Source organism: Peromyscus leucopus, chromosome 15 (genome assembly GCF_004664715.2).
Source record: "Peromyscus leucopus breed LL Stock chromosome 15, UCI_PerLeu_2.1, whole genome shotgun sequence".
Lineage (NCBI taxonomy): Eukaryota > Metazoa > Chordata > Mammalia > Rodentia > Cricetidae > Peromyscus > Peromyscus leucopus.
In genome coordinates, this window is record NC_051076.1 from 55227544 (window position 1) to 55253805 (window position 26262).

General features: G+C 50.0%; 1 protein-coding gene across 1 annotated transcript in view; it reads left to right on the forward strand.

Annotated features, from left to right (window-relative positions):
• Window positions 1-26262, forward strand: part of Atp2b4 (ATPase plasma membrane Ca2+ transporting 4) — a 103239-nt gene that overhangs the window by 36288 nt on the left and 40689 nt on the right. The window contains 2 exon segments of the mRNA XM_028876599.2: window positions 10698-11361; window positions 25816-26013. Of these exon segments, the coding sequence (XP_028732432.1) occupies window positions 11169-11361; window positions 25816-26013 (391 nt within the window). The 5' untranslated portion in view covers window positions 10698-11168.

The window sequence follows — 26262 nt, forward strand, 5'->3', positions numbered from 1 at the left end:
ACAAAGTCAGTACACACTTTCATCGTACATTTACCCAATAACTAGTGATTTCTCTCCTGCTCCTCCTGAGCTGCTGTGATCCATGGCTTCATTTTTCTCTTTCTTTTTCTCTTTCCTTTCTTCCTTCCTTCCTTCCTTCTTTCCTTCCTTCCTTCTTTCGTTCTCTTGCTTTCTCGTTACTTACCTTATTTTTGGGTGGGAGACTGGACAAGGCAGAGAGCCATTGTGCTTAGAAAGGTTTTCTAGTGAGCCCGATTTCTGGTCACTCCCTGCCTCTACCAAAAATCTCTCTCTATGCTTGCTGGCATGGGGACACAAATGTCTAAGCAGAAATTAAGCTTTTAATCCTCCTGTGGCATTTGAACTTAAATACATACTCAGTGGTGAACCTCTACTAACATCTTAGATGTGTTGTATAGGAACACAGAGAGAGAGAGAGAGAGAGAGAGAGAGAGAGAGAGAGAGAGAGAGAGAGAGAGAGAGAGAGAGAGAAACTTCCTGGAGATGACAAATAGAGGAATGTGTGTCCCCCTGAGAGGTACCAGAAGAGCTTGTTCTCTGCAGACCTCCAGCCACATGTGACCAGGTTCCGTGCCAGACGGCCCTGCTGCCCATGAGAGGGTGCGGTAGCTCTGAGGCTCGCCTCCTCTGACCCTGGAGAGATCATCCGTGTCTTCATCCCAGTGACAGGACATGGGAGATCGAGGAATGCGGGACTGGAGGACGAGGACAAAGGGGCTTTGTCTTTCTCAAGGGTAGGAGTTTATAGAAAGATGACAAGAGCCTGGACTTGGCCCTTCTCCCTGATGAGCCGGGGCTGAGGGAGGGCTTCAGTTCCCAAGCGGTAAGGCACACTTGTGGCCTGAGGCCAGGCATTGCTGAGGCCGGACTCACACTTCGGGTTTCCCCTTCCCAGCTCAAGGCAGGCACAAGCTTTGTCTTCTGACTTGATTCTTCTTGTTCCCCAGAAAGTTGTGGTCCCTCCCTTTTTTTTTTTTTTTTTTTTTTTTTTTTTTTTTTTTTTTTTTTTTTTTTTTTTTAAGGCTGTTCTAGGGGGTTGGGAAAGGAAAACTTTCAAAGTAAAATAATAAAAAACATACCACTGTGCCATTTCAGGCACATAAATAGCTTCACCGTAGCCAGGCTACACACTCTCTTTGCCATAGCAACCTAAAACGAGTGTTTATAACAGCCTGTCAGCCAGCCTGGAAAACAGCAGCTGCGCCTGACCAGCAGCACGCCGGGGGCCCTTGGCCTGGGAGCCGTGGGCAGGTTCCCGGGGAGGTGTCATGGAGACAGTGGGCCTGGCCTTTGGGGGGGGACACACCCTTGGTGGGATGGGGATGAGGTGGGGTAGGAGGCTGGGGGGTGCTGTCCCTCTCTCACCTGTGTGTTGTTCCTACCTGTCCATCCTCTCCTGTAGAGACCGGAAGCAGGAGTGACAGAGGTTCCGCTCTACCTGAGCCCAAGTTCTTAAATAAACGCAGGCTCCTGCTGTAACCTATAAGAAGAAGCCGCCCTCCTTGGAAAGCTCCCGGGTCTCTGAGATGAAGAAAAAGGACATCGGCGTCTAAAGAGCACTGAGGAGGGAGAGGGCAAGAGCAGAGAGGCCTTGTCTTCTCCTGTCAGCCTGGAGCTTGGGCACTGTTCTGACGGCCTCGGGCTTCCAAAGCCTTGTAACCTTTGGGTGCGGCTGACTCACATGGGTGGAATGTGGAGAGCATCAGAACCCCCGAGGGGCTCTCAAATGCTGCCCTGACCAATGGCTTCACTGTGCGGTTGTTAGAGATGTCTATTCCCAGCCGGGTGGTGGTGCACACCTTTAATCCCAGCACTTGGGAGGCAGGGGCAGGCGGATCTCTGAGTTTGAGGCCAGCCGGGGCTACAGAGTGAGTTCCAAGACAGCCAGGGCTATGCAGAGAAACTTTATCTCTAAAACAAAAGCAAAAAAACAAACAGAAAGAGAGAAAGAGAGAAAGAAATGTCCATTCCCAGGCTGGCCTCAGTCCTGATCTGGAAGCTGGTCAAGGGCCAGCTCCCAGGAGCCCTGGTGTCCCTCCCATTCCCAAAGCCTTCTTTTGCTTCCCTCTCTCCTGACTCCCCCCACACCTTCTCCTTTCCCTCCTTTCTGTTTTTTTTTTTTAAAACAGGGTCTTGCCATGTAGCCACAAACTCACGGTGATCCTCCTGCCTCATCCTCTCAAGTGCTGGGATAATAGATGTATGCCGCCACACCCAGGTTTGTCTCTCTGGGTTTGTTATTGTCGCTGTTTTCTTAACGCACACCTTTTCAGCAAGCCGACCTCACTCCTGTGCCTGTGTCTTCTGGGAACTAGTTGGGCTGAGAGGACTCCAGGAAGGCCAGGGTGCCAAGAGCTCGTTGTCTTTGTGTAGATGGGACTTGTGGGATTGAAGGGGGTAAATGCAGGGCCACCGTGTGACCCTCTGGTGAGTGCCACTTTGCTGGCTTTCCTGTGGAGACCCTAGGCACAGAGCCCTGGCACTCTTTTGTGGTAGATGAGGGAGACATCACCTGGGAGCGTGCAGGCCCATACTCCCACCGCCGAGGGAGATTGACCCTCCACTTCTCTCCATGAACAGGACAGATTCTGATGAAATTTGTTTCTAAAAATAGCCCCAGAGGCAATCCAGCTGCTAAAAAGCCCCTTTGTTCCCTTGGAACCAACGTGTGGAAAAACCACCGCAGCCCCGAGAAAGGCAATCTATGTCATCCAAGAACGTGTATATACTGAATGCTTGAACGTCACTGCCCTCGAGCGCTGGACGCGGCCCCGTGGCTTCCTGTCTCGGTTCTGAGGAGTGAGAACCAAGTACTCCAGCTGATTGTTTTCCCAGGCATTTCTCAGGGTTAGGGGGCAGGGGCAGCGAGGCTGCCCACTCCCGAGATGCTAGGCCTGCTAGATCCGCGGTTCTCAACCTGTGGGTCGAGACCCATTTGTGGGTTGTGTATCGGATAGTCTGCATACCAGATATTTACACCACGATGTATAACAGTAGCAAAATTACAGTTATGGGGCAGCAATGAAATAATTGTATGGTTGGGAGTCACCACGACATGGGGAACTGTATTAAAGGGTCACAGCATTAGGAAGGCTGAGAACCACTGCTCTAGATGGTACTGTCTCTCCCACCCCAAAAAATCCACTCTCAACCTCCTTAACCAACAGAACATTATGGTTGCTTTTTTCTCTGCATATCCCAAGACAGACAGACAGACAGACAGACACACACACACACACACACACACACACACACACACACACACACCACGGTCATCTAGCCACAAGAGGATGGAGATGACCTGGGCCAGTGCGTTCCAGATGATTGGGAAGAGAGTACCTTCCTGTAGCTCTGGGTCCCGGGGGATCGCCTTTTCATGGCCTGATAATATTAGTGCTATTATAGGATGGAGCTGGGAGTGGAGGTAGGGCTGTGACGTTGCCTTGGAAGGAAGTCACATTCCTGCTCCCACCTACGTGCTGTCTCCCTGCCCATGTCTGTTGTCACCTAATGTGTCCTGCAGTCTCTGACGCAGGCCGGAGCTGAGCAGGCCAGGCAGGAGCAGGCCATCCACCATAGGTCAACTCGCGGTATCTCTACGGGCTGCCTCCTTCCTGCCGCCCACAGACCTGACAAGGTTTGCTATGGTTGTTGCAGCATCCCCAGACAACACAGGCCATTCCACAATGGAAAGGTCTTGGCATTATGTTGCCTTTTCTTTTTCTTCTTTTGGATGGGTGTTGTTTTCGAGACATAGTCTCATTCTGTAGCCCATCCTGACCTCAAACTCACAGCGATCCTCCCGCCTCAGCTTCCCAAGTGCTAGGCATTACAGGTGTAACCTGCTTGATGGTGTATAGTTTAGGGCCTGGGGGATAAGTTGGAGCAGGCTAATTAATCTGTGGGTCCATGGCCATTGTTAGCATCAATCTACATCAGGTCCTTTCTGCTCAATCTTTCCCCAGTTCCTTTTTCTCTTCTCTGCCTGTAGGCACCATTCTAATGGCCGAAGATATCATTTTGTACAAGCACGTCCCTTAAAATGTATAGAATTGTTTTGGATGCATGTCTTTTAACCCTTGTGAAAGCTGTGTAACTACCAGCCTCTTCCACCAAGCATAGTGTTTTATACCTACTTTAGCTTAGAAATACCTGGTGGCTTTGGGGAGGGGGAGGGGCTGTGGATCTCTGAGGTCGCACTGTCTCTAAGCAAGTACCCTCATGATGATCCTGCATTTCTTTCTTCCTCATGAATTTCAGGTTGGCCTTGAACTCCTCCCCATCCTGAGTGCTGGGGTGGGATTAGAGGCATGCACTACCACATCTAACCAGGAAGCAGCATTCTCCTTCAGGAAGGACTGACCCACTACACCTCCAGGTCTAGGCGCTAACAGAGCACAGCGTCAGGTTCCCGAATCTGGCCACCGAGTGCCATCCTGTGATCAGTGCCCTGCCCTCGCTTGCCTTCCTGTCGTGAGTGTCGCGATCGGGAAATGATGAGAAGCGGCACCACCGCCACCTAAATGTCACCACCACTCTGGCGAGTCCTGCGCTCTGCCTGTGGCTCCTTCCCATGTGTATCTAAAGGAGGGGGGCACTCAGGCCAGCCTGCCTGGGAACTGTGTGAGGGGCCAGCTCGGGATAGTTCGGACCCAGCAGCCTACTGTGGCGGGTTCCTGTTTTGTTTTTGAGAGTCTCATGTGTAGCTTTTGATGGCCTATAGCTTTCGTGTAGCCCCAGCTAGCCTTGAACTCTCCATCCTCCTGCCTCTGGCCTCCAAGAACTAGAAGGACTGTATGACCAGGTGCTTCCCCCCTTTCTTCTTTTCTTAAAAAAAAAATTTTAATTACATTTACTTATTTGTATTGGGGAGTATGTGTATGGAGGCATGTGAGCCAAGGCACATGTGTGGATGATATCAGAGGATAACTTATAGGAGTCCATTCTCTCTTCCACCATGTGTCCTCAGAGGTCAGACTCAGGTCATCAGTCTTGGCAGCAAGACTTTATCCTCTGAGCCTTCTCATCTGGCCCTCTGTTTTCCTTGTTTAGACAGGGTCTCACGCAGGCCAGGCTGACTTCAAACTCACTATATAAGCTGGACTTGAACTCCCGATGCCCTGCTTCTGCCAAGGATTGCAGGTGTTCGCCCCCACTCTGGCTCCGGTTTATGTGGTTCTGGGGATGGAACCCAGCGCCTCCTACATGCTGGGCAAGCATGCTGCCAGCTGAGCCACACACCCAGCCTACTTGACAGCCTTCTTCACAGGGAACGGCTCTCTGGAAAGTGTTGGAATGCCAGAGAGGAGCAGACCTGAGCAGGACCTCAGTGCAGGTCACCAGGGTTGGAAAGGCCAAGAGATGTGGAGGCACGAGATGTGGAGCAGAGGTGTATCCACATTCCTGGGCTCTTCTCAGGTGGGGGCTGCATGCTCCCAGAGCCCAGTCTAGAGGCCAGTTCATGCTGCTTTGGGATGGTGTCGGAGTGGTGATGCAGGGTGGATGAGAGAGGAAGATTCGGGCAATGTCTTCCCACGGTGAACCTCGAGTCTACTACTGCTTAGACAAGTCAAAAGGTGTTTCTCTCACCGATTTCAAAGTCTTTGTGGGTCATGACCGAGGGACCGATAGGTTTCTGTGGGCCTTTGAGGTTAAAGTAAATATATAGCTTTGTTTTCATTTTCCTATAGCTTTGGTCTTGTGTTTTGAGGTAGAGTGGCTTGGGGTTCAGATCAGAGCTCAAACCCTGGCTCTCTGAAGCCATATTTGTCTGTTGTAAAATAAGATTGCTGAGCATTCAGTGACACGGTATACGTAGTAATGATAATAGCTACTGGGTACACAGCAGCCAGGCTCGTCAGCCACTGTGCTAGGTACTTTATAATGTTTGCATTTATATTATATATAATTAATATCATTCTCATTCCCACGTGAAATCTCACATATAGTGCCTAACACATTGAATGTACTAAAAAAAAAATAGTACTTCTCTCCTTCCCCACCTCTCTTCATCCCTGCTTTACTTCTGAATGCAAGAAAATTGGAGTCTCATTTGGGATGAGGGGGACTCATCAGAGAAGATGACAGGCGCTGCTGGAGGGGGGGGGCGGGAGTCTCAGATGCAGCTTTCAGATTTCAGTCTGATGCATCCCATGGACAGGGCCAGCCTTCTTCCCTACCCCGAGAGCTCTCCTCCATACCCTCGTACCATGCTTGACAGTGATTCCTGGAGTGTCCCCAAGTGCTACCAGCTTGCCCTAAAGCAAAAGTCCTTGGCCCAGAGGAAAGGGCAGGAGAGGGTAGGACGTACAAGTCTGCTGTCCTGACCTGCCCCCAGTAGAGTGGCCCACGTCATCTCTTGTCCTAGGCAAGCCTGTCCGCGGTGCTGTACCAGCCTGGAGCCTGACTCCAAGCCCGCTGCCCCCTTTCTCCATTTCCAAGCATGCTTTGTTGCCCGTGCCTCATCCAATTTCAGAGGCGCAGGAGAATCGGGGAGACAGGTTCCTTCCATCAACGGTGACTCCTCTGTCACCTGCACAGGAAGTTGCCCCTCTCCCTGATGCTCTGGAGATGAATGCCTTCTTCAGTACCTCAGGAAAGCCTCAGGGATTAGGGGTTTCCTTGGACAGAACTGAAGGAAAGGCTGTCAGGCCGTTGTGATTTGGGTCATAAGGCTCTCTCCTTATTTGGGGTACTTGCTACTGAACCTCGTTAGGTTCAGCTTATCAGGAAGTGTGGGGTGGCATGCTTCTCGGGTGCATTGCGAAGCAGGGCAATGTGATCCTATGAAGTAATGTGATTTCTTGCCCCAAGAAAAAAGGATGAGACTTCGGCCTTCTAGCCTATCATCCCCTAGGATGGAGAACATACCCAGCCCAGAATGCTTCCCTCTGAGTCACTAATTAATCCTGACCTGACGGAGGTTGCGCCTCGCTGGCTGGAATACTATGAGGCTCGCAGATTCAGATTCTTCTTAGGCACTTGCCTAACAAGGGCAGGGGCAAGCTCAGCAGTTACCAAGAGCTCACATTCTAGAAACCTCATGCGCCCCTCAGTGCAGCAGGACTTTAGAGGATCCCACTGAAACTTGAGGTCTCCCTCGCACATTGCTCCTTAGACTCTGCACCCATGACTGGACAGCCGCCCTGCTGGGTGTACATCTCCGCCTCTCCTGAGCAGTCCCGTAGCATTCTGCCTTCGAATCATCTGTACCCACTTCCATGGGTTGTCTCTGTGAGAGGAAGGCTTTCCCCCTCTTGAACCTGAGGGGAGGTCTGAAGTAGGGAATCTAGACTTAGACCGCCCTTTCTTATTCTCTTGAGACCCAGGACCGTAGACGCTAATGATGATTGCTAGTGGCTGCAGCCCAGCTCGTGGTATTGTTAAGGGAGCTGCCTTAGAATTTTCTTTTCCTTGAAGTGGGTGGGGGGGGGCCTTCCTGGAGAGGTTCATGGAGCAGCTGTCCTTCTGCTTAAAGGATGAAGAAACCAAAGTTCACTCAGATCCAGTGAGGTTTTCTCCCATCGCTTGAATGCAAAAGTTCACTCAGATCCAGTGAGGTTTTCTCCCATCTCTTGAATGCCCTATGCTGAACATCCAGCATGCTGAATTGCTCGTTTATTAAGTCAAGAAACCCAGTCCTTTATTGCCTCCTCAGCACACTGTGTTAGGTGGGGCTGATTCTTCTCCCAATTAAAGGTCCTAAGCAGCCTAAGTGGCGCCCTAAAGGTGACTAGGGAAGTAGCAGATGTGTTTCTGAATTGGCTACTGGTGCATTTAGTAATAAAAATGGCAGCTGAGTGCCCACTGTATACAAGTTCTCTTGGAAGCAATGAAGAGCAAGCAGTGAGTAAGAGGGGCAAAAGAACCCCTGGCTTCACAGAGTCACCACTGTAGTGGGCAGGGACAGAAAAATTCAGAATCTTCTGTCAAGAGTAGTGGCTCACACCTGTAATCCCAGCACTTGAGAGGTAGCAGCTGGGAGATCATGAATTTTACAGCCAGCTTGTGTTATATATAGTGAGTCCCAGGCCAGCCTGGGATCCATTGCAAGACTGTAAAAAAAAAAAAAAAAAAAAAAAAAAAAAAAAAGTAGGGCTGGAGAGATGGCCCAGCAGCTAAGAGCACTGGCTACTTTTCTAGAGGACTCAGGTTCTGTTCCTAGCACCCACATGTCAGCTTACAACCATACTCAAGTTCCAGGGCATCTGACACCCTTGTCTAGCGTCCTTGGGTACCTTCTATCATGCAAGTGGTGCACAGACATGCATGCAGGCAAAATGTCCATATACATAAAATTTTTAAAAATTAATTTTAAAAAATCTGCTGGGTGGTGGCGGCGGCAGCAGCAGCAGCAGCAGCAGCGCACGCCTTTAATCCCAGCACTCAGGAGGCAGAGGCAGGTGGATCTATAAGTTTGAGGCCAGCCTGGTCTACGAGAGCAAGTTTTAGAACAGCCAGGGCTACACGAAGACGCTGCCTCAAATAAGAGAGGGAGCGGGAAGAAAAGTAAAACCTGATCCCCAGTTCCACGCTCCTCAGCATTGTCTTGGACATCCTCTGCAAGATTAAGGGTCTCTACCTGAGGGTGACGATGGGTCCCCTGCTGCTGTAGCCCCTCTTACTCCTTGCAGTCTTGGAGAACCAAACTGGGAGCAAGTCCTGTGACAGTCGGTGGTGAAAGGTGCAGTCCAGGACCCCCGCTGCAGCCCTGAGTCGAACAGAACCCTAGGCATACTCACGCACGCAATATTTTTTTCCTAAAAGAAAATACTTATTTTAACATTTAATTTTAGAGGCAGGGCCTTGCTTTATAGCTCAGACTAAACCTCAAACTTGTAACACTCCTGCCTCAGCCTCTTGAGTGATGAGATTACAGGCATATGCCACTGTACCTGCTGATAAAGTTTACTTTAGAGATTAGGCACAGAAACTGGGTGAGATAGACCAGTTGTGAGCCCTGGGACCTGAGTTCAATTCCTATCGCCCACATAAAATGCCAGGGTGGTGGTACGTGCTTGTAATCCCAGCTCTGGGTAGGCAAAGACAAGAGAATCTCAGGAGGTCACTGAGTAGCCAGCCTAGTCTATTTGGGGAGCTCTAGGTCAATGAGAGACCCTGGCCCAAAGTGTACCTCGATCCTCTAAGCACATGTATGCACACAAACATGCACATATACCTGTGTGTGTGTGCACATGTGCACATAATAAATTAGATACAGTAAAAAAATTAACAAAAATAATAACAAAATTGGGCAACTATGACAGCATATTTATGTGAATGTATGCGCCCTTCTCGTAACATCCTCAATTCTCTTTTCCACGGGATTTGAATAGGAAGGGACCGCTAGGGTTGGTCCTGCATCTAGGCCAGTCTGAACAAGGGAGTTAGACCCACTGCCTCAGGCTCTTTTCAGACCGCGTTTCTCAGGATTCCCTGCTTGCTTAACTTACTGTAAGTCAGGGCATTGAGAATGTTGATGGGGCATGCCAGCTGAGGGAGGGGGTGTAACAACCTCCATCTCAGAAGAACCCGCCTGAAATGGGGTTGATAGGAATCAGCAGGGGCTTTGATCAAATTGGTTTCTGGAGAAAATAATTGATAAAAAGAACCAAGTCCTTATCTGATGACTCTTGAGTTTCGTTCACCTTCTGGAAGCAAGAATGGCATCTGTTTATTACCCAGCCAATTGGGGTGCCTTGCCAGCTCCTGGCAGCATAACCCAATTATATGGAATGGGTATTTAACACGGGCCCTACATATTTGGGTGCTACGTCTAGTGAGAGCCCCTCTCATTGGAGAGGCTGATGTGTGACTCGTGTCAGCCCTTGTCTGTAGCCAAGCACAGGGCTCAGCTCAGCCTCTGTGCCACCTTCAGCCCGGCTCATCCTCACTTACACTTAGCTGTGCCCACACACTCAGCCAGTATGTGCTCCACGTAACATCTCTCTCTCTCTCTCTCTCTCTCTCTCTCTCTCTCTCTCTCTCTCTCTCTCTCTCTCTCTCTCTCTCATGTGTCACTGTACTAACGTGAGACCCCCTGGGGCTTCCTCACACTGATGACTGTTGGGGCCTATGCTCCGCCTGAACTTATCTCTCCTACGTTGGAGAAACTTGAACACTCATAGGCGTCAGACTTACTATCTGTCTTCCTCAGAGGCCCATCTGCCCTTTATAGGGAGAAAAATGATTCCACCCTGTATCATAAACTGCCAGAGCATTTTACTCTTTCCTTACCAGGAAAAGCTGCTGAGAGGGAGGGATGGATAACTGCCATAGGTTGCCTAAGGGCCTGTCTTCCAAATGTCCTCTGCGTGGGCAACAGAGTTCTCTCACCTTACAGGAAAGGCCAGACTAAAGTATCTCCTGGGGGACTATGGGGAGGCATTAGCAGTGGTAACCTTTTATATGCAAGTTTCTTAAGTTAATTTGTGTGCCTGGGTTTGGAAGAAGTAACCTAAAGATGATGTTTCTGAGATCATTCTCTACATTACCAGTTGTCAGGCCCACCCAGGGCCTCCCATGAGTCCAGCCTCTCAGCTTAGGCCTCAGCTATCAGTTCCACTCAGACACCAACTGTCATTTTAACCCTTCTGCTGGAGAGTACCTTGCAGATCCTGGATCCTCATGGCTGTTCTAATTGTTTCTTTTTGTCTTTTTTTGCATCTCTATTCCAGAGACCTAGCTGTCGTCGTCGTTATCCAGGGAGCCCTCCTCTTTCTCCTGATGACGGGGCTCTACCATCGCAGTTGCTGGTTGTTGCTAAGGTTGCCTCCATGGTAACATGCTTATCCTGTTTACACTTCTATATGGACAAGTAGTCTAAGCTAGGAACCTGCCTGCTCTGGATGACTATTTCCATCGCCACACAGAGGACACCAATCAGCGTGACGCCAAGTCCGTCTTCTACTAAGTTCCCCCAACCTCTTCCTCCTCTCACTAGTAGACTTGATACAGAAGAAAAGATCTAGGCTTGGTGTTGCTACTCTGAAGCTTATTGCACAAGATATTGTCAATTTATCCCCTAACCGGGCCCCCAGAGAAGGAAGAAGTGAGAAGAAACAGGGAAGAGAAGGCAAGAGACACAGATCAGTTGGAGGGAAACGCTACATCTTCTCTGCTTGAGAGTTCTGGTAACCGCAGGCAAAATGACGAGCTCATCAGCACATACCTTGCCGGGCAACTCAGTAGCTGAGGACTATGAAGGGGAGTTTGGCTGCACATTAATGGACCTGAGAAAGCTCATGGAGCTTCGTGCGGCCGATGCGGTCACCCAGATCAGTGCCCACTACGGAGGTGTACAGAATATCTGCGACAGACTGAAAACCTCCCCTGTAGAAGGTAAAGGCCATTTCAAGGGCTGGGGATTGGAGGATAGTGACTAGGATTTTGAAATATTACTTCCCAGCTTCTAGGGAAGGTACATTTCCGGAGACCCAGTGGACTGGTTTTCGTCTTGTGGAAAGAGTACAGTGTTCTAAAGTGCTGGGAGAGGGAGGCCATGCAGAGCTGTTCCTTCCCCTGACACCTGAGGAACTGTGATTCTCCAAAGCATTCCTTCTTCCTGTTTCTTTACCAGTCTGTACCTATTTGTGATCTAGATGCACTTATAATCAATTTCCCGTTCTATCGGTCTTTGATTACGGAAGAACGTAATATAGAATTCTTCCTCACACTTATCTTAAAGTTCAATGGCTGAGAAAGGGCTACAGGAAGTAGTATTCACACCATCTGAGTACCTTATTGCACACAGTTAGAACTGGGATGGCATATCGTAAGCATGCCTTTGGATCGATTGCTGTTTTCTGTCTTGGGGTTACTGATTTTTTTTTTTTAACCCTGTCTGATAAACGTTTTTCCCCCACCATGTAGGGACCAAACCCAGGACTTTGCACAAGCCCCCCCCCACCACCACCACCACCACCACTAAGCTCTAGCGCCCAGCTCTCCTTTTTCACTTTTATATTTAAGACAGATTCTCACTACATTGCCCAGGCTGGATTTGAACTCACTCTGTAGTGTAGGCAGGCTTTTAGTACATGCTGTCTCCCAAGTAGATAGGATTACAGGCCTGGTATATATCTTATAAGCTTTAGGTTCAGGTGCTTGAAGTAATGTTTATATTTAGCCCATAGGAGTTACTGTGATTAATAGTACAGTGTGTGTGTGTGTGTGTGTGTGTGTGTGTGTGTTTATGTATGCATGTGAAAACTGATAATAGGTGTTGTATAAATTAAACAGAGCTCGTGTGCCTGGAGGTTTTGCTGGAATATGCGTGCTTATATTCTTATATCAAAGAATCCTGATCTCTAATGTGGCTAAGGTATGTGTGACTGCAGCTGCTCTCTGTCCCCCATGCTTCCTGTCACCTCAGAGGCTGAAGATGGCAGGGCTTGGTGGCCTTCAGCCAGCTCCTCTGGGCCTTTAAGCTCGTGTCTAATACTACCCTCTGGACACTGCCTACTTCCTGCCAGCTAAAGTTTTTTTCATTTTCATTTTTATTTATTTATTGAAACAAGGTCTCACTTTGGAGGCAGGATGGTCTTGAACTCACACCAGTTAGCCTGCTTCAGCCTCCCAAGTGCTGGGATTTACAGGCATGCACTGCCACACCCACCATCACCTCCTGGTTTTATTTTGTTTTTGTTTGTTTCTCTGAGACAGTATCACTCTGCCACCAAGGCTGACCTGGAACCTCTGATCCTCCGGCTTCAGCCCTTCTTAGTGCCAGGGTTATAGGCATGCACCACCAAGGCCGTCCCTTGATCTTCTTTCTCAGTGACTCTTGGAGCAGGGTGGGCTCTAAGGAGAGGGTGTATCTTGTGCTTTCCTGAGACATGCAGGTCTTACTTTACAGATTCCTGCCAGAACTGAAGCTGGATCTTTCTGTTTTCCTCCTCTTATTATTGGGGTCAGCTGTTTCTGTCACAAAGTGGACTCAGGGATCCAATAAACTGGAACCTGGGGGCTCCTCAGAGCAGGACCCAGACTTTCCTCCCATTTCTCTCATCCTTTCATGTAACTGTGATAATTTAGCATCTATAAAAATTACCAGAAGACCAATCTCAGATGCCTTTTGATTTCGTATGATTTTGTCATCTGTGGGAGGCTCCTGCAGATTAATAATGGGGATAAAGATAAGACAGTAAGTTTGAATTCTAGTTAGGACCCCAGATGAAGTAAGTTTGAGTAGATTGGTGTAGCTAGAGTTTTCCTGCCTTGCCCACAGTCAAGACAAATCTTTGTCACCCGCCAGTCCCATAGCCGCTCAGACCCAACCAAGTAAACACAGAGACTTATATTGCTTACAAACTGTAAAGAAACCATGGCAGGCTTCTTGCTAACAGTTCTTATTAAATTAATCCATTTCCATAAATCTATACTTTGCCACATGGCTCATGGCTTACCGGCATCTTCACATGCTGCTTGTCATGGCGGCTGCAGTGACTCCCTTTCCCTTCCTGTTCCCTTAATTCTCCTCTCTGTTAGTCCCGCCTATACTTCCTGCCTGGCCACTGGTCAATCAGTGTTTTATTTATTGACCAATCAGAGCAATTTGACATACAGACCATCCCACAGCAGATTGGAGTAGGGGACCTTTTGCCAGAAGTCCTGGCTACGCAGGAGCAGAAAGGATTTCATGAGCCAGGGAGTTTGAAGCTAGCCCGGCTTCTGGGGCAGGGTGGCTTCTGGGGCGGGGTGTCGGTGGTGAGAGAAATAGAGTGTGACCCTTTTTCCTTTATTTTTTGCTTGGGTTTACTATAGATACAACTTTTCAAATTATAGCAAATAAGGGGGCTTAAGGGAACTTGGGGTTTTGACACTAATGTGATTTTGTTAGCCTCTATTTATGCAATTCTAGAGACAGACAGGACTTTTTTTTTTTCTTACTTTTTATTGGTTGAGTTTGTTGTTTGACTAGCACTTGAATTTAATATTCTCTGCTAAGCTAAAGATTTTAATGACCTGCCTGAGGTCTTTGCACCAGTAGAGTACTGTCTATTTTCTGGCTCACAGCCTATTAATGCTCTGTTGCCTCTTGTGTACAGAAGTGCAGAGGACTTAAAGTTGGTTTCGTATTTTAAAAGATGTTCTATTTGTGTGTGTGTGTGTGTGTGTGTGTGTGTGTGTGTGTGTGTGTGTCTGAATGAGTTTGTGTGCATCATGTATGCTGGTGCCAAGAAGATGCCAGAAGTCAGTGTCATGGATCCCCTGGAATGAGAATGTGATAGTTTGGGTTTCTATTGCTGTGAAGAGACACCACGACCACAGCAACTCTCATAAAGGAAAGCATTTAATCGGGGCTGGCTTACAGTTTCAGAGGTTCAGTCCATTATCGTCATGGTAGGAAACATGGCGGCATGCAGGCAGACATGGTGCTGGAGAAGGAGCTGAGAGTTCTACATCTGGATCTGCAGGAAGCCACAAAAGAACTGTGTGACACTGAGCCTGTGCTTAAGCATCCGAGATCTCAAAGCCCTCCCCCACAGTGACTCACTTCCTCCAACAAGGCCACACCTCCTAAGAGTGCCACTCCCTATGGGCCAAGCTGTCAAGCCCATGAGTCTATGGGGGCCATACCTATTCCAACCACCACATATAGTTCCATGTAAAATATGAGCTGACTTGTGGGTCCTGGAAACTGAACCCAGATCCTCTGCAAGAGCAGGAAGTTCTTTTAACTGCTGAACCGTCTTTCCAGCCCCTGGTTTTGCGTTTTACTGTCTGGTAAAATGTGGAATTGGGTCCATGCACATGCTAATACTGTTCCTGCATTGCATTAATGTATTGGAGTAGCAGTTCCTCCTCAGCCTAGAGTAGGTTAGAATAAGGAAGACCCTGGGCTGGGCCCTGGGGTGGTGGGAGTGGGGGAGTGTGTGCTGGGTGACCTCAGCAGTCAACAGTGACTGGCCACAAAGTTGAGAGAGTGACCAGAAAAGAGGAGGGACGTTTAGAGAAATAAGAGGGGTTGGGGAGATGTGGGAGAGGCAATAGGCTCCAGTCTAAATTTATTTGCTTGTTTGTTTGTTTGTTGTTATGGGTCAGTGTTTTGTTTGCATATTGTGTTTATGCACCCTGTGCAAATCTGTTGCCTGCAGAATTCAAATAACGCATCAGATCCCCTGAAGGAGGAGTTCCAGATGGTTGTGAGCCACATTCGGGTGCTGGGAGCCAAACCCAGGTCCTTGAGTGCAAACCATCACTCCAGCCCCCAGTTCTTTATGGCTTTGTGTAAACGAAAGCTAAGACAAAGGGCTGGGAGTCATCAGGACACTTTGTCAACACGGGCTTCTCAGGAGAGGAGGGGCTCAGCATTTTGCACCAATGGGACCCTTTTCATTTTCTTGTTTTTTTTTTTCCAGTTCCAATTCCCTTCTTTAAAAAAGTTTATAATAGTATATTATTAATTATATCTAGTAATGGACTTCATCACCACATTCTCATACATGTGTACATGCATTTTGATCACATTCCCCAGCCCTCTCCCACTGATGATTTCATCTTCCCAACTTCTTCCATCTACTTTCTTGTTGTCATTATCTTCCTCCTCCTCCTCTTCCTCCTCCTCCTCTTCTAATGACCCATTGCATTTCACTAGAGTTGTTACATAAACATGGTTGAAAGGCTATTACAGAAGCATGGGTACCTTACCTGTGGGTACATCCCTGGGGGGTGAAAAGTCTCTTAACTACGTGTAGATCCTCCGGAAGGGCTGGCCTTCATGAGCCGCCCCCCTTTCCAATTCTTCCAATTCTGCTTCCTCTTGACAGAGCCGGGCTGGCTTCAAATTTTCAACCCAAATTCCTCCAGCCCCCTCTCCTTTATTTTCTCATCTTCTGTCTCTGCCCCATTTCCAGAACTCTCTCCAAGTGCCACAGAGTAAAGCAGCTCAGAGGACTCGGGCTAGGAAAGAGTCCTTGTCCTCCAAGCTGCCTCTCCCGTCTCAGGGCTTCCTGAGGAGGGAACATTTGGTGACTCTGGAGTGAGGAGCCCCTTGCCTTGAGGACAAGAGGAGGCATGCCCTCGGTCTCAGCACTCCTTAATGTGGAAGGGGGAACCTGGGCAAGAGACTCTTTGGACGAGATAGAAGGATGTATTCTTTCATCCTCATAGGAGTCTTCCATATACACCTCTGCTGTAGCACCCTAGTCAGGGGAAACATTGTTTTCTGGGAGCAGTAGGCTGGCAGATGGGAGGAAATTCTGGGCGCAGAGAAGAAGGGTCAGAACAGGGAGCTTTAAATAAACTACAAATCACTGACATGGGGCTTCTTTTAAGTGGCTAAAGACAGTTCTGTTGAATTTGGATGTAGATAAACATTGGCTGGATTTTCTTTCTCGGGTTCCGTCTCTAGCCTTCCACATCGTCCCTCCCCTACAGAACCGGGTAGGGCAGCACAGTAATTAAGGTCCTCTGATACGCCTCCAACAACATGCAATAACTAGTACCAGCTCTGTAGACGACCTCACACTGGTGACCATGACAGCACACACTGTCTGTCCTCCCCCAGAGCTTCCAAGTCAGTAATAGTTGCACACAAATGAAAGAGAATTCTCAGATTGTGCGTTTGGAGGAAGAGCGGCGTCGAGGAGACGCGCGCACAGCACAGGAGCTAAGATGCGGGACTAATGGAGAGAAGAAGGGGGCTTGGGGGCTTGACCCCGCCCCTCTGCATCAGCTAAGGCTCGCCTAGGGATACACCAGCTCTGGGGTGATTGCTCCCCTTCCAGAGTGTTCCTCGTTTACAATGCAGGCATCTTTGTCTTCCCCAACTGCTGAGTAGCTGTTGGATGTAGGAAGCAAGGGGAATGGCCAGAGGGAGAAGAACCTGTTTGAAGACAGACTAATTATGATTTGGAGTTCACTAATTACAAGATTAAGATCTGGGGTTTTACTGTGTTCCTGTCACCATGTACTACCTTACCTAGACGTGGCCGTTTTATTGCGATCTGGAACAGGCTAGAATTGATTGGGCTCTTCCTCCACAGGGCAGACTGAAATCAATCCAATCCGCCCCCCTCCTCTACTACCCCCAGAAAGGTACTGGGGACCAAGCTTGAGGTCTGCCAATGCTAGCTAGACAAGTGCTCATCACTAAGCTGCACCCTCAGACCTGAAATTTCTAGTAGCATTATCAATCTAGAAAAAGAAATTGATACATGCCTAGTAAATGTTCACTTGGGACACATCTGAATTACTGGTAGTTCTCTTCTAACACTAAACTTATTTATATAATAAGATGTGCAGCCATAGAAATGGATGAGAGTCCTGGCAGTGGTGGTGCACGCCTTTAATCCCAGCACTCGGGAGGCAGAGGCAGGCGGATCTCTGTGAGTTCGAGGTCAGTCTGGTCTACAGAGGGAGATCCAGGACAGCCAGAGCTGTTACACAGAGAAACCCTGTCTCAAAAAACTAAAACCAAAACCAAAGAAAGAAAGAAATGAATGGGGTAATATAGAAAATTCTAATACCTTCTTAATACTTTCTCCCTATTCTCCAAAAGGTAAAAGCATCACACACACACACACACACACACACACACACACACACACACACACACTTAGATACCACCATTTTAGGGAATGTTAGTGTTGGGGAAGTGAAGAGTTGGGTAGGTGAGTGAATACAGACGGTATAGGTGTGACAGGAAGGCAGGGGCCTGGCTTCTTTAACTTCCTTTCCTCTCTATCGTTTATAGTCCATCCTGGAATATCAGTGTGACAGAGCCCGTGACTCTGAAAGGCACAACCTCTCATTACAGCCTCTGCCCCCAGCCTTCTCCTTGGACTCTTATCCGGCCTCTCCTAGGGCTGCCAGGGTCCTTCCTAGCAATTTATCTGGGCCTGGCTGCCCAGAGACTAGCATTCTGTGGTCCACTGGGCCCTCACACCTCGGGTAAATCTGCTAGTGCTAATTTAAGGTGTGAATCTCACACTGGAGGAATATCTTGGAGGGAGGGGACGGGGCACATGTGCACAGCTAGAAAGAGCTAGAAAAGGGCTAGCTGCCCTGGGTGTGGGCCAGTGTGAGCAGTGTGGGCCAGTGTGAGCAGGGTGGGCCAGTGTGAGCAGGGTGAGCAGTGTGGGCCAGTGTGAGCAGGGTGAGCAGTGTGGGCCAGTGTGAGCAGTGTGGGCCAGTGTGAGCAGAGTGAGCAGTGTGGGCCAGTGTGAGCAGTGTGGGCCAGTGTGGGCCAGTGTGGGCCAGTGTGAGCAGTGTGGGCCAGTGTGAGCAGTGTGGGCCAGTGTGAGCAGTGTGGGCCAGTGTGAGCAGTGTGGGCCAGTGTGAGCAGGGTGGGCCAGTGTGAGCAGGGTGGGCCAGTGTGAGCAGGGTGAGCAGTGTGGGCCAGTGTGAGCAGTGTGGGCCAGTGTGAGCAGTGTGGGCCAGGCCAGTGGCTTCATCAGAGAAATTCTTAATGCTTGGTGGAGGAGTAAGAAGGATTCCTGTAACATCTAGAGGATGAAAGGATTGGAGGCCGCGGGAGGGTGAAGGTGCCCTCCCGCCCCAGCAGGGGAGGTTTCTGGCACCCTGGAATTTAGGTTTAGGTTTCATGCCTAGGGCTGAATTAGGCCAGGAGAGCTATCCCCACCCCACCCTATACTCTGCCAACCCTTCGCCACCCAGCCCCTCCTCGCCCAGAGCTGAGCATCTGAGCTTGGGGGCACCATGCACCAGGCAGGGGTGAGAGCCCTTGATAGGAGAGTGAGGTCTTCCGGACCTGAGAGCCTCCCTGCTTTTTCCTGTCCCCCCAGTGTGGCACCTCTGTGCCGGGAAGACTCTAGCTCAGCAGCAGTCTTCTGAGCATTACGTGTTCTGGAGTTTGGTTTGCTTTTTTTTTTTTTTTTTTTTTTGTCCCATTGTGTATGAACAGAAGGCTCCCATCCCTCTTCTGAATTACATTCCAGCCTCTAATTTGAGGTGAGTGGAGTTTTTGTTGGTTGGTTGGTTGGTTAGCCTTGTATTCACAGTGATCCTCTGGCCTCAACCTCTCAAATGCTGGAATGATAGGCATGCTCCATTTTTGGCTTCTACTTTGATATTTTTTTCTTTCCTTTTTAATTTCATTTTTTGTGTATGAGTATTTGAACGGCGTGTGTGTATGTACTATGTTCGTGTCCGGTGTCAGAGGAGGTCAGAAGAGGCCATCAGATCCCCAGGAACTGGAGCTAGAGATGGCTGTGAGCTACCTTGTATGTGCTGGGAACTGAACCCAGGTCCTCCGCAAGAGCCACAAGCGTTCTTAATTGCCGAGCTGTATCTCTAGGCCTTTCTTTTTCTCCCTTTGAGACAGGGTCTCATGTAGTCTAGGCTGTCTGAACTTCTGATCCTCCTGTCTACACCCCCTGAGTGCTGGGATAACAAGATTGTACTGGCCTGCCTTGTTTTATCTGGTGCTGGGGATTGAACCCACAGCTTTGTGTGTGTTAGGCAAGTGCCCCACCAACTGCGCTATCTCCCCAGCTCCTCCGGCTTTGACCTTTAACCTTTCAGTTGTGTTGCATTGAGCCTTCGGGAAGAAGGAAAGAAAATTGGTGTTCCCTCCTCGGCCGAGGCAGACAGTTGCGTCTACCCTAAGAAGTGGAGCTTTCGCTCTTTTTATTTAGCTCAGAGGTGTGAGCACTGGGAATATGACACTGGTTAGAAGCACATGCGTGCAGTGCAGGAAGGTGACAGAGCAGAGGGATGGAGAGGGTGGATGCTCAGGGGAACTTCCTCTTCCCTGTGTCAGAGCCGGGATGGAGCAGGGGTCGGGGATTGGTAAAGCCGGACCCTGGAGAAGCTGCCACTCCGGAGGGAACGTTGTTATGTAGTCCAGTGTCCTCTTTTTTTTTTTGTTTGTTTGTTTTTTCTTTTCCGAGACAGGGTTTCTCTGTACAGCCCTGGCTGTCCTAGGACTCGCTCTGTAGACCAGGCTGGCCTCGAACTCAGCGCTCCACCTGCCTCTGCCTCCTGAGTGCTGGGACTAAAGGTGTGCGCCACCACCGCCCGGCCAGTGCCCCTTTAATTGGACCTTGTGTCTGTCCCTCCATCTCAGGGCTGGGAGGCCAGGACAAGCGTGTCTCCAGGTTGTATTTGTGTTGAGCTGGAGGTGTTGCCACAGGAAGGGTAGTGTATGCTGCTTGAAAGCACAGCATTTGGCTAGGAGCAGGAGCTGACTCTGCCCCCCAGACCCTCTGATCTTAGCTATTCCCCTCCTTAGAAGCCTGTCCAGTGTTTTAAGAAGGACTTGCAGACACATTTTTTATTTAGAGGTAAGGACTGAGAATAGAACTCAGGTTGTCTGTAAACCAGGCAAGCTCTCTACCACTGAGCTACACACCCAGATCTTGAAATGTACCCAATGCCTGTTCTCCTGCACCTAAAGATGGCTGCCTTCAATCAGCCTCAAGAAACTTCTCCCTTGCACCCTCTGTATGGGAGAGGCTTTTCTTCCACCTCCTCTGGCAAGGTATCATCATTCAGACAGCTGGGAAGTCCCTCGTGTCTGACTTCGACCCACCCTTTCTGGGGCTTTGCCCGCTCTGATAAGAGGCGCGCCTCTGCCCACACCATCTGTGGTGTCAACAGGAGGCTGACCCAGGCGCTTTCCTGTTGGGGTCCCACCACTTCAGGCTGGACACCACCCCTCCTGGCCTGGGTCCTTCATAGGAGACACCAGTGCTCACTGTTGCTGACTCTGGCCTCAGTAGCCTGGACAGGGACCCTACAACTCCCAGCATGGGCGGGGGCAGTGACTTCAGATACGCATTCTCTTGGCCTCTCCCAGCTCATGTGCTCGGTCTGGTTCTAAGGGCTAGAAGCACTCTCGGTTTGGGTGGGGCTGTCCCTCTCCTGTTCTCAGAGATAAATTCCCCTCATGAATTTCTCGGGGGAACCCCTTTTCCTGTGTTTTCTGCGTAGCCCTCTCGCCAAGTCTTCCTTCCCCTCTCCAGGAGGCCGTGTAAGTATTTGAGAAGCCACCGTGGAGATCAGGGCCCAAAACATATTTCTGAACTGGACAAACTATTCGTGCGAGGTTACGGCCGCTGAGATCAGGGGTGGAAAGAATGGAGTGGAAAGCCCAAAATTGGGAATTGGCGGAGTTCCCAGCCCCACATGGCTTTCCCGTGCAGCACCGCGTGTCAGAGAGGATTCCCAGGCCAGCATCCAGGGCCCTCCCTGGCCTCCTGCAGAGCACTCTGGGAACCACTTGACTCCTTAAGGGAGCTGTTGTACTGTCTGTGTGTCACCGAAGGTGGGGCGGATAGATGAGTAGGAACTAGCTCATGGGTGTGGGACAGGCGAAATGGTTCAGTGAGTAAGGGTGCCACCTGCTGCCAAGTCTAATGACCTGAGTTTGATCCCCCATAGTGGAAGGAGAGAACCAATTTCGACATGTGCAGCACATATATGTGCACGAGCACACATGTGCACGCGCACGCACGTTCACGTGTGTAAAAGAAAAGGACGAGAAGGAGCAAATGTGTTCCTTTGAAGGAACATCTAGATGAGGCCAAGTTTCACCTTTGTATTATCTAAAATGTATCTTGTTTCATTTGCTCCAGGCCAGAAAAGGCCATAAGGAGCCTTTTAGTGAGCACAGGCTTCATGGGCCGGGCCATGATGATGAAGCCACCATCCCTGGGGACAGGCAAAAGGCAGGAACCAACCCCTCCAGTCATAGCCCATCGGGGCGGCACTGGCTTGCTCTGAGGTACACAGCTAACGATGTGTGGGCCAACACTCGGCATAAGAAACAAGGTGGCCACCTGCCCATCTGCTGCTAGTGCCGAAGCCCGGGCAGTCTCAGCAAACCAGGATAAGTCGGTCATACTAGCATGGAGCTTTAGTTGAGCCCTACTGTCCTCATGTCCTAAGACCCTTTGGGTATGGGTTGGCGTCCAGCTGCCTCCTATGGGAGATCCAGACCCCTGCCCCTGCTAAAGCCTTAGTTGTCTTGCACGTCAAATGGGGTTCCTAATAACTGCCTCTACTGACCCTTGATATTTGAATGAGAAGCAAAGTATGCCTGGCGACGTGCCTGTCACACAGCAGTCACTTAAATGTGAGCGACTTTGTTCATTAGTCATCCGCTCCGTTCATTCAGCAGGCTTGAGTGTGTGTGTGTTTGTGCCAGGTGCGGCTCAGGAACAAAGGCAGACACCCTGCTCTCAGGCCGATGGTCGAGTCAAGCAACAGGTGAATAAGGCCTCGGTGTTGTGGGCAAGAAGGAGAGCGACCTGGGGAATGGGGTCGGCCACAGCCTCAGCCTCACTGAGATGGGGACAGAGACCTGAAGGAGGAGGAGGGGCAGCCCAGGAAGAGGCTCTCTTGGGGAAGGAGGGGGGCAACAGCGTGTGCAGAGGCTGAGTAGGGATCAGGGGGTGTGTTCAGAGAGAAAAGGCAGGTGTGCCGAGCCAGAGCTCTGAAGACTGAAGGGAAACAGGAGGAGATAAATGCTGGAGACCCCTAAGTGGCCCTAGAGGCCATCAGAGGCCTTGGTGCCTGGTTTTACTCCGTGGAAAAGCCACATAGGGTTGTGGGAAGATGAGTGGCATGTACTGCCTTACAGGTTTCAAAAGATCTTTGTGGAGCAGACTGAACCGGAGAGCAAGGTGGAGGAGAGGGGGGAGGGGAAAGAAATGATCATTAGGTATTAATATGAGAGCCTGCTGACAGGTAAGTAGTCACCCTGCCCTGCACACTGAGGTAAGTGGCTCAGGCAGACTCACTTTGGGGAGAATGTTAGGCTATTGGGGTGTCCCTTAAAATGATCTTTGTAGCTCTTTAGGTTTTTTGTTTTGTTTTATCCACAAGACAGGGTTTCTCTGTGTAGTTTTGGTGCCTGTCCTGGATCTTGCTCTGGAGACCAGGCTGGCCTCAAACTCACAGAGATCCTCCTGCCTCTGCCTCCCAAATGCTGGAATTAAAGGTGTGCGCCGCCGCCGCCGCCGCCGCCGCCGCCGCCACCACCACCACGAGGCACTCTTTAGGTTTTTAAAGATGAGGTTCTCTAGAACAGACTGACCTGGAACTCATTATGTGGTCCAGGCTGACCTTGAACTTGCGGCCATCCTCCTGCTTTAACCTCTTGAGTGCTGGGAATACAGGCCTGAATCACCACACCCAGCCCTGATCTTTAACACCTTGGTCACCCTCACAGTGCCCTGGTGACCCTTACCAAAGAAAGGAAGGATATTTGTTCCCACTGAGTTGTGAATCCCACATCTTCGCAAACACCCTGAGTAGATTAACAAAATGTCCGAACTCCTGTAATCCCTAGCTGGCACAGCCCTGCCCTTTCTGGTCCCCTAGGACAAAGGACCAGGAAGCCCTGCCTCCTGGCCACCCTGCCCCTGTCTGCCTGGGGATCCAGATGCCCTGCCCAGAACACTCTTTTCCCAGGCCCTTCCCTGCCTTTTTGACTGGGAACCTGACTTCCCAGGGCAGGGCGGGCAGAGGAGGCCAGACGGACGTCTGGGAAGAAGCTCAACTTGGCTTCCAGTGCTTTGAACCCAGCCTTGCTCCCCTGTGGAGCCAACTGGCTGCTCAGCTGGAGTGAGGGATTAAATGCCATCCACTGATGAGGCCCTGGATTACAGTCTCAGGCACCCATGTCCCCAAGGAGTTCCCTGCCCCTTGCCTCCTAACAAATGAAAGTGGCTTGCCCTCCATGCCCTCCAGTCTCTCACTGGGCAGAATGATACCAGATCATGCCATCCTGCCAGACTCGCCTGTTTCCGACTCCCCTCCCTCAGAGCCAGAGGACTCTGCAGCCGATTTTGTGAGCATGGGAAATGGCAGCCACCTCCCACCCCGCAGGCAGTGTTCCGGGTGTGCTTGTTGGCCCATTTTCAAGATCTTTTTCTGCCTCGAGGTCTTCCTAAGGTCTAGCCCCCCTTCCTTCCTCCTGTCACGGTGCTCTGTGTGCCCTCACACGGTGCCTGTTCCTTTCCTCACCATTGGAAGGCCTCCATGATGACCGAGTGTGGAGTCCTGACATCCTGGACTCCGTTCCGACCTTGTTCCTTCCAGGCGCACACATTTCCTTGCTTTGTGTGAAGCTCAGTGGAGGATCCCCTGGCCCTGATTCTGAGCTTCCTCAGCTGCCGACCTGTTTTCAAGACAAAGATTGCCCCACCCTACCTGTGGGGGAACCCATCGAACAGGCAGCCAACAGCATCCAGTGCCAAAACCAAAGCCAAAAAAAAAAAAAAAAAAGTAATTTGCTGCAATATGTAAACAACTTAATGAATGCCAACTGGTGTTTACTGCTGGATAAGATTTCCCTCCACCTGTGACCCTCTAGGGTCCAGAAAAGGGGCCAAAATTCTTGGGAAGCTACGGAGTATAATTCTGCCTTCCCACCCCCCTCCCTGGGAGTGTGTGTGTTGAGGGGGGAGTTTCATGTTCTGTTTTAGTGGGGGAAATGCTGGTTGTCAAGAACTGTGTAGTATCTGGAAACTTCATGGCCTTGCTTGGTTCTTATTCAGCCTGAGCTGTGATACTTTGTCTAGTTGACCCCAAGCACTTAGCAGGAAGTAAAACAGCCATACTTGTGTTGAAGGTTCTGACAGACAGAGAAGTAGGGGTGACGCACCTAAGGGTACTTTGCCTCGAGAGTTCCGCTTCGGCGACCTACAGCTCCTACAACTTGGAATGAAGACAGACACATGGGTAGCCTCCGCCTCCGCCTTGCATGACCTGGAACAGATGGCTGGTTCTTTCTGGCCCTCATGTGTGAACCAGCATGGTCAGGTCCTTGCCAGGATTTGCATGTTCCTGTGAGAGAAGAGTTCTGTGCATCCCGAGAACATTCTAGTGCTTCTGTTCTTAGAGCTAGAGCCTGGGGCACAGCCCCTGAGGAGCAGAAAGCTTCTTAGCCTGGTCACCAGAAGCAAAAGGCCCCCATCCTGTGGCCATCTTGTCACCCTTTCCTCATTTTGAAACTTCTGACGGTTCCATAATCCTGGTGTCCTGACAAACTGGGATGGTTGGCCACATTCCCACCACACTGCCATTCCGGGTCTCCTAACTGGACAAGAGGTCTTTTCATTTTGATTTGGTTTTTAGTTCATGTCTTTTATTAACCCATACACCGTCTTCTGGTCTGTAAATCAAACCGTACGTGGCACACTGACGTCTGTCAGAGCAGCTGACATTAAAATGCCCCTCTGAAGGGCCCTCTTGATGACGGTGACTAGTTTTGCCATTTTCATTCACCTCATAGTGTTTCAAGTCAGTCAGTCTAACCTTTCTTCTCTTCTGCTTCTTGAGAGTAGTTTTAGACCCCCACCCCCAACTTTCTTAGCACCACAAAGTCTCAACACCAGATCAAGTGCCAGCTCCTTTCCAGTGTTATACTCAAAGTGTAAACATCTTCCAGTTGGTTTTTTGTTTTGTTGTTTTGTTTTTTGTTTGTTTGTTTGTTTTAGCAAAGGTCAAACTTTGCTGATCAGGAATTCCTTCCTTGTGCTAGATTCTGGCTTTTGTATTTTCTGTGGTATCCAAGGCTTCAACCAGGACAGTCTTGCTGGTCATTCATTAGAAACACCTGTGTCGTGGCGGCAGCGCCCCCATTAAGAGCTCACAAGCACCTGTAACTCCAGCCTCAGGAGCTCTGATGCCCCCTCCTGGCTTCTACAGGCACACTGACAGATATGGCATATACTCTCACAGAGAGACACGTATACACATAGGTATGCAGTTAGACAGACAGACAGACAGGCAGACAGACAGACAGATAGATAGACAGGCCTTTAACTTGACTTCTGATATCACTCCCCACCCCCTTTACTCTCTCTCTCGCCTCCTCAGGTTTATCTGGGAACCCTACAGATCTGGAGAAGCGTAGACTTGTTTTTGGACAGAATGTGATACCTCCGAAAAAGCCCAAGACTTTCTTAGAATTAGTGTGGGAAGCCCTGCAGGATGTCACGCTCATCATCCTGGAGATTGCAGCCATCATCTCCCTGGTCCTGTCCTTCTATCGACCCCCTGGCGGAGACAATGAAGGTGAGTGTCTAAGCTGCGCCATGTGGCTGACCTGGGTCCATTCCACACCGCCAACCACACTTTGGACCGGTGGCTGACAGGTTGTAGTACACCGTGTTCCTGTTACCCAGCAGGCTCTGCAAAGGAGAGCAGCCAGCAGCTAGTAAGCCATTCCCCTAACCGCCCCCCTCCCCTACCACATCCTAACTCAGAATGCCACCCGTCCCGTGTCCTTACCTCCGCTGCTCAGCGCGTCCTGACCATAGTGCT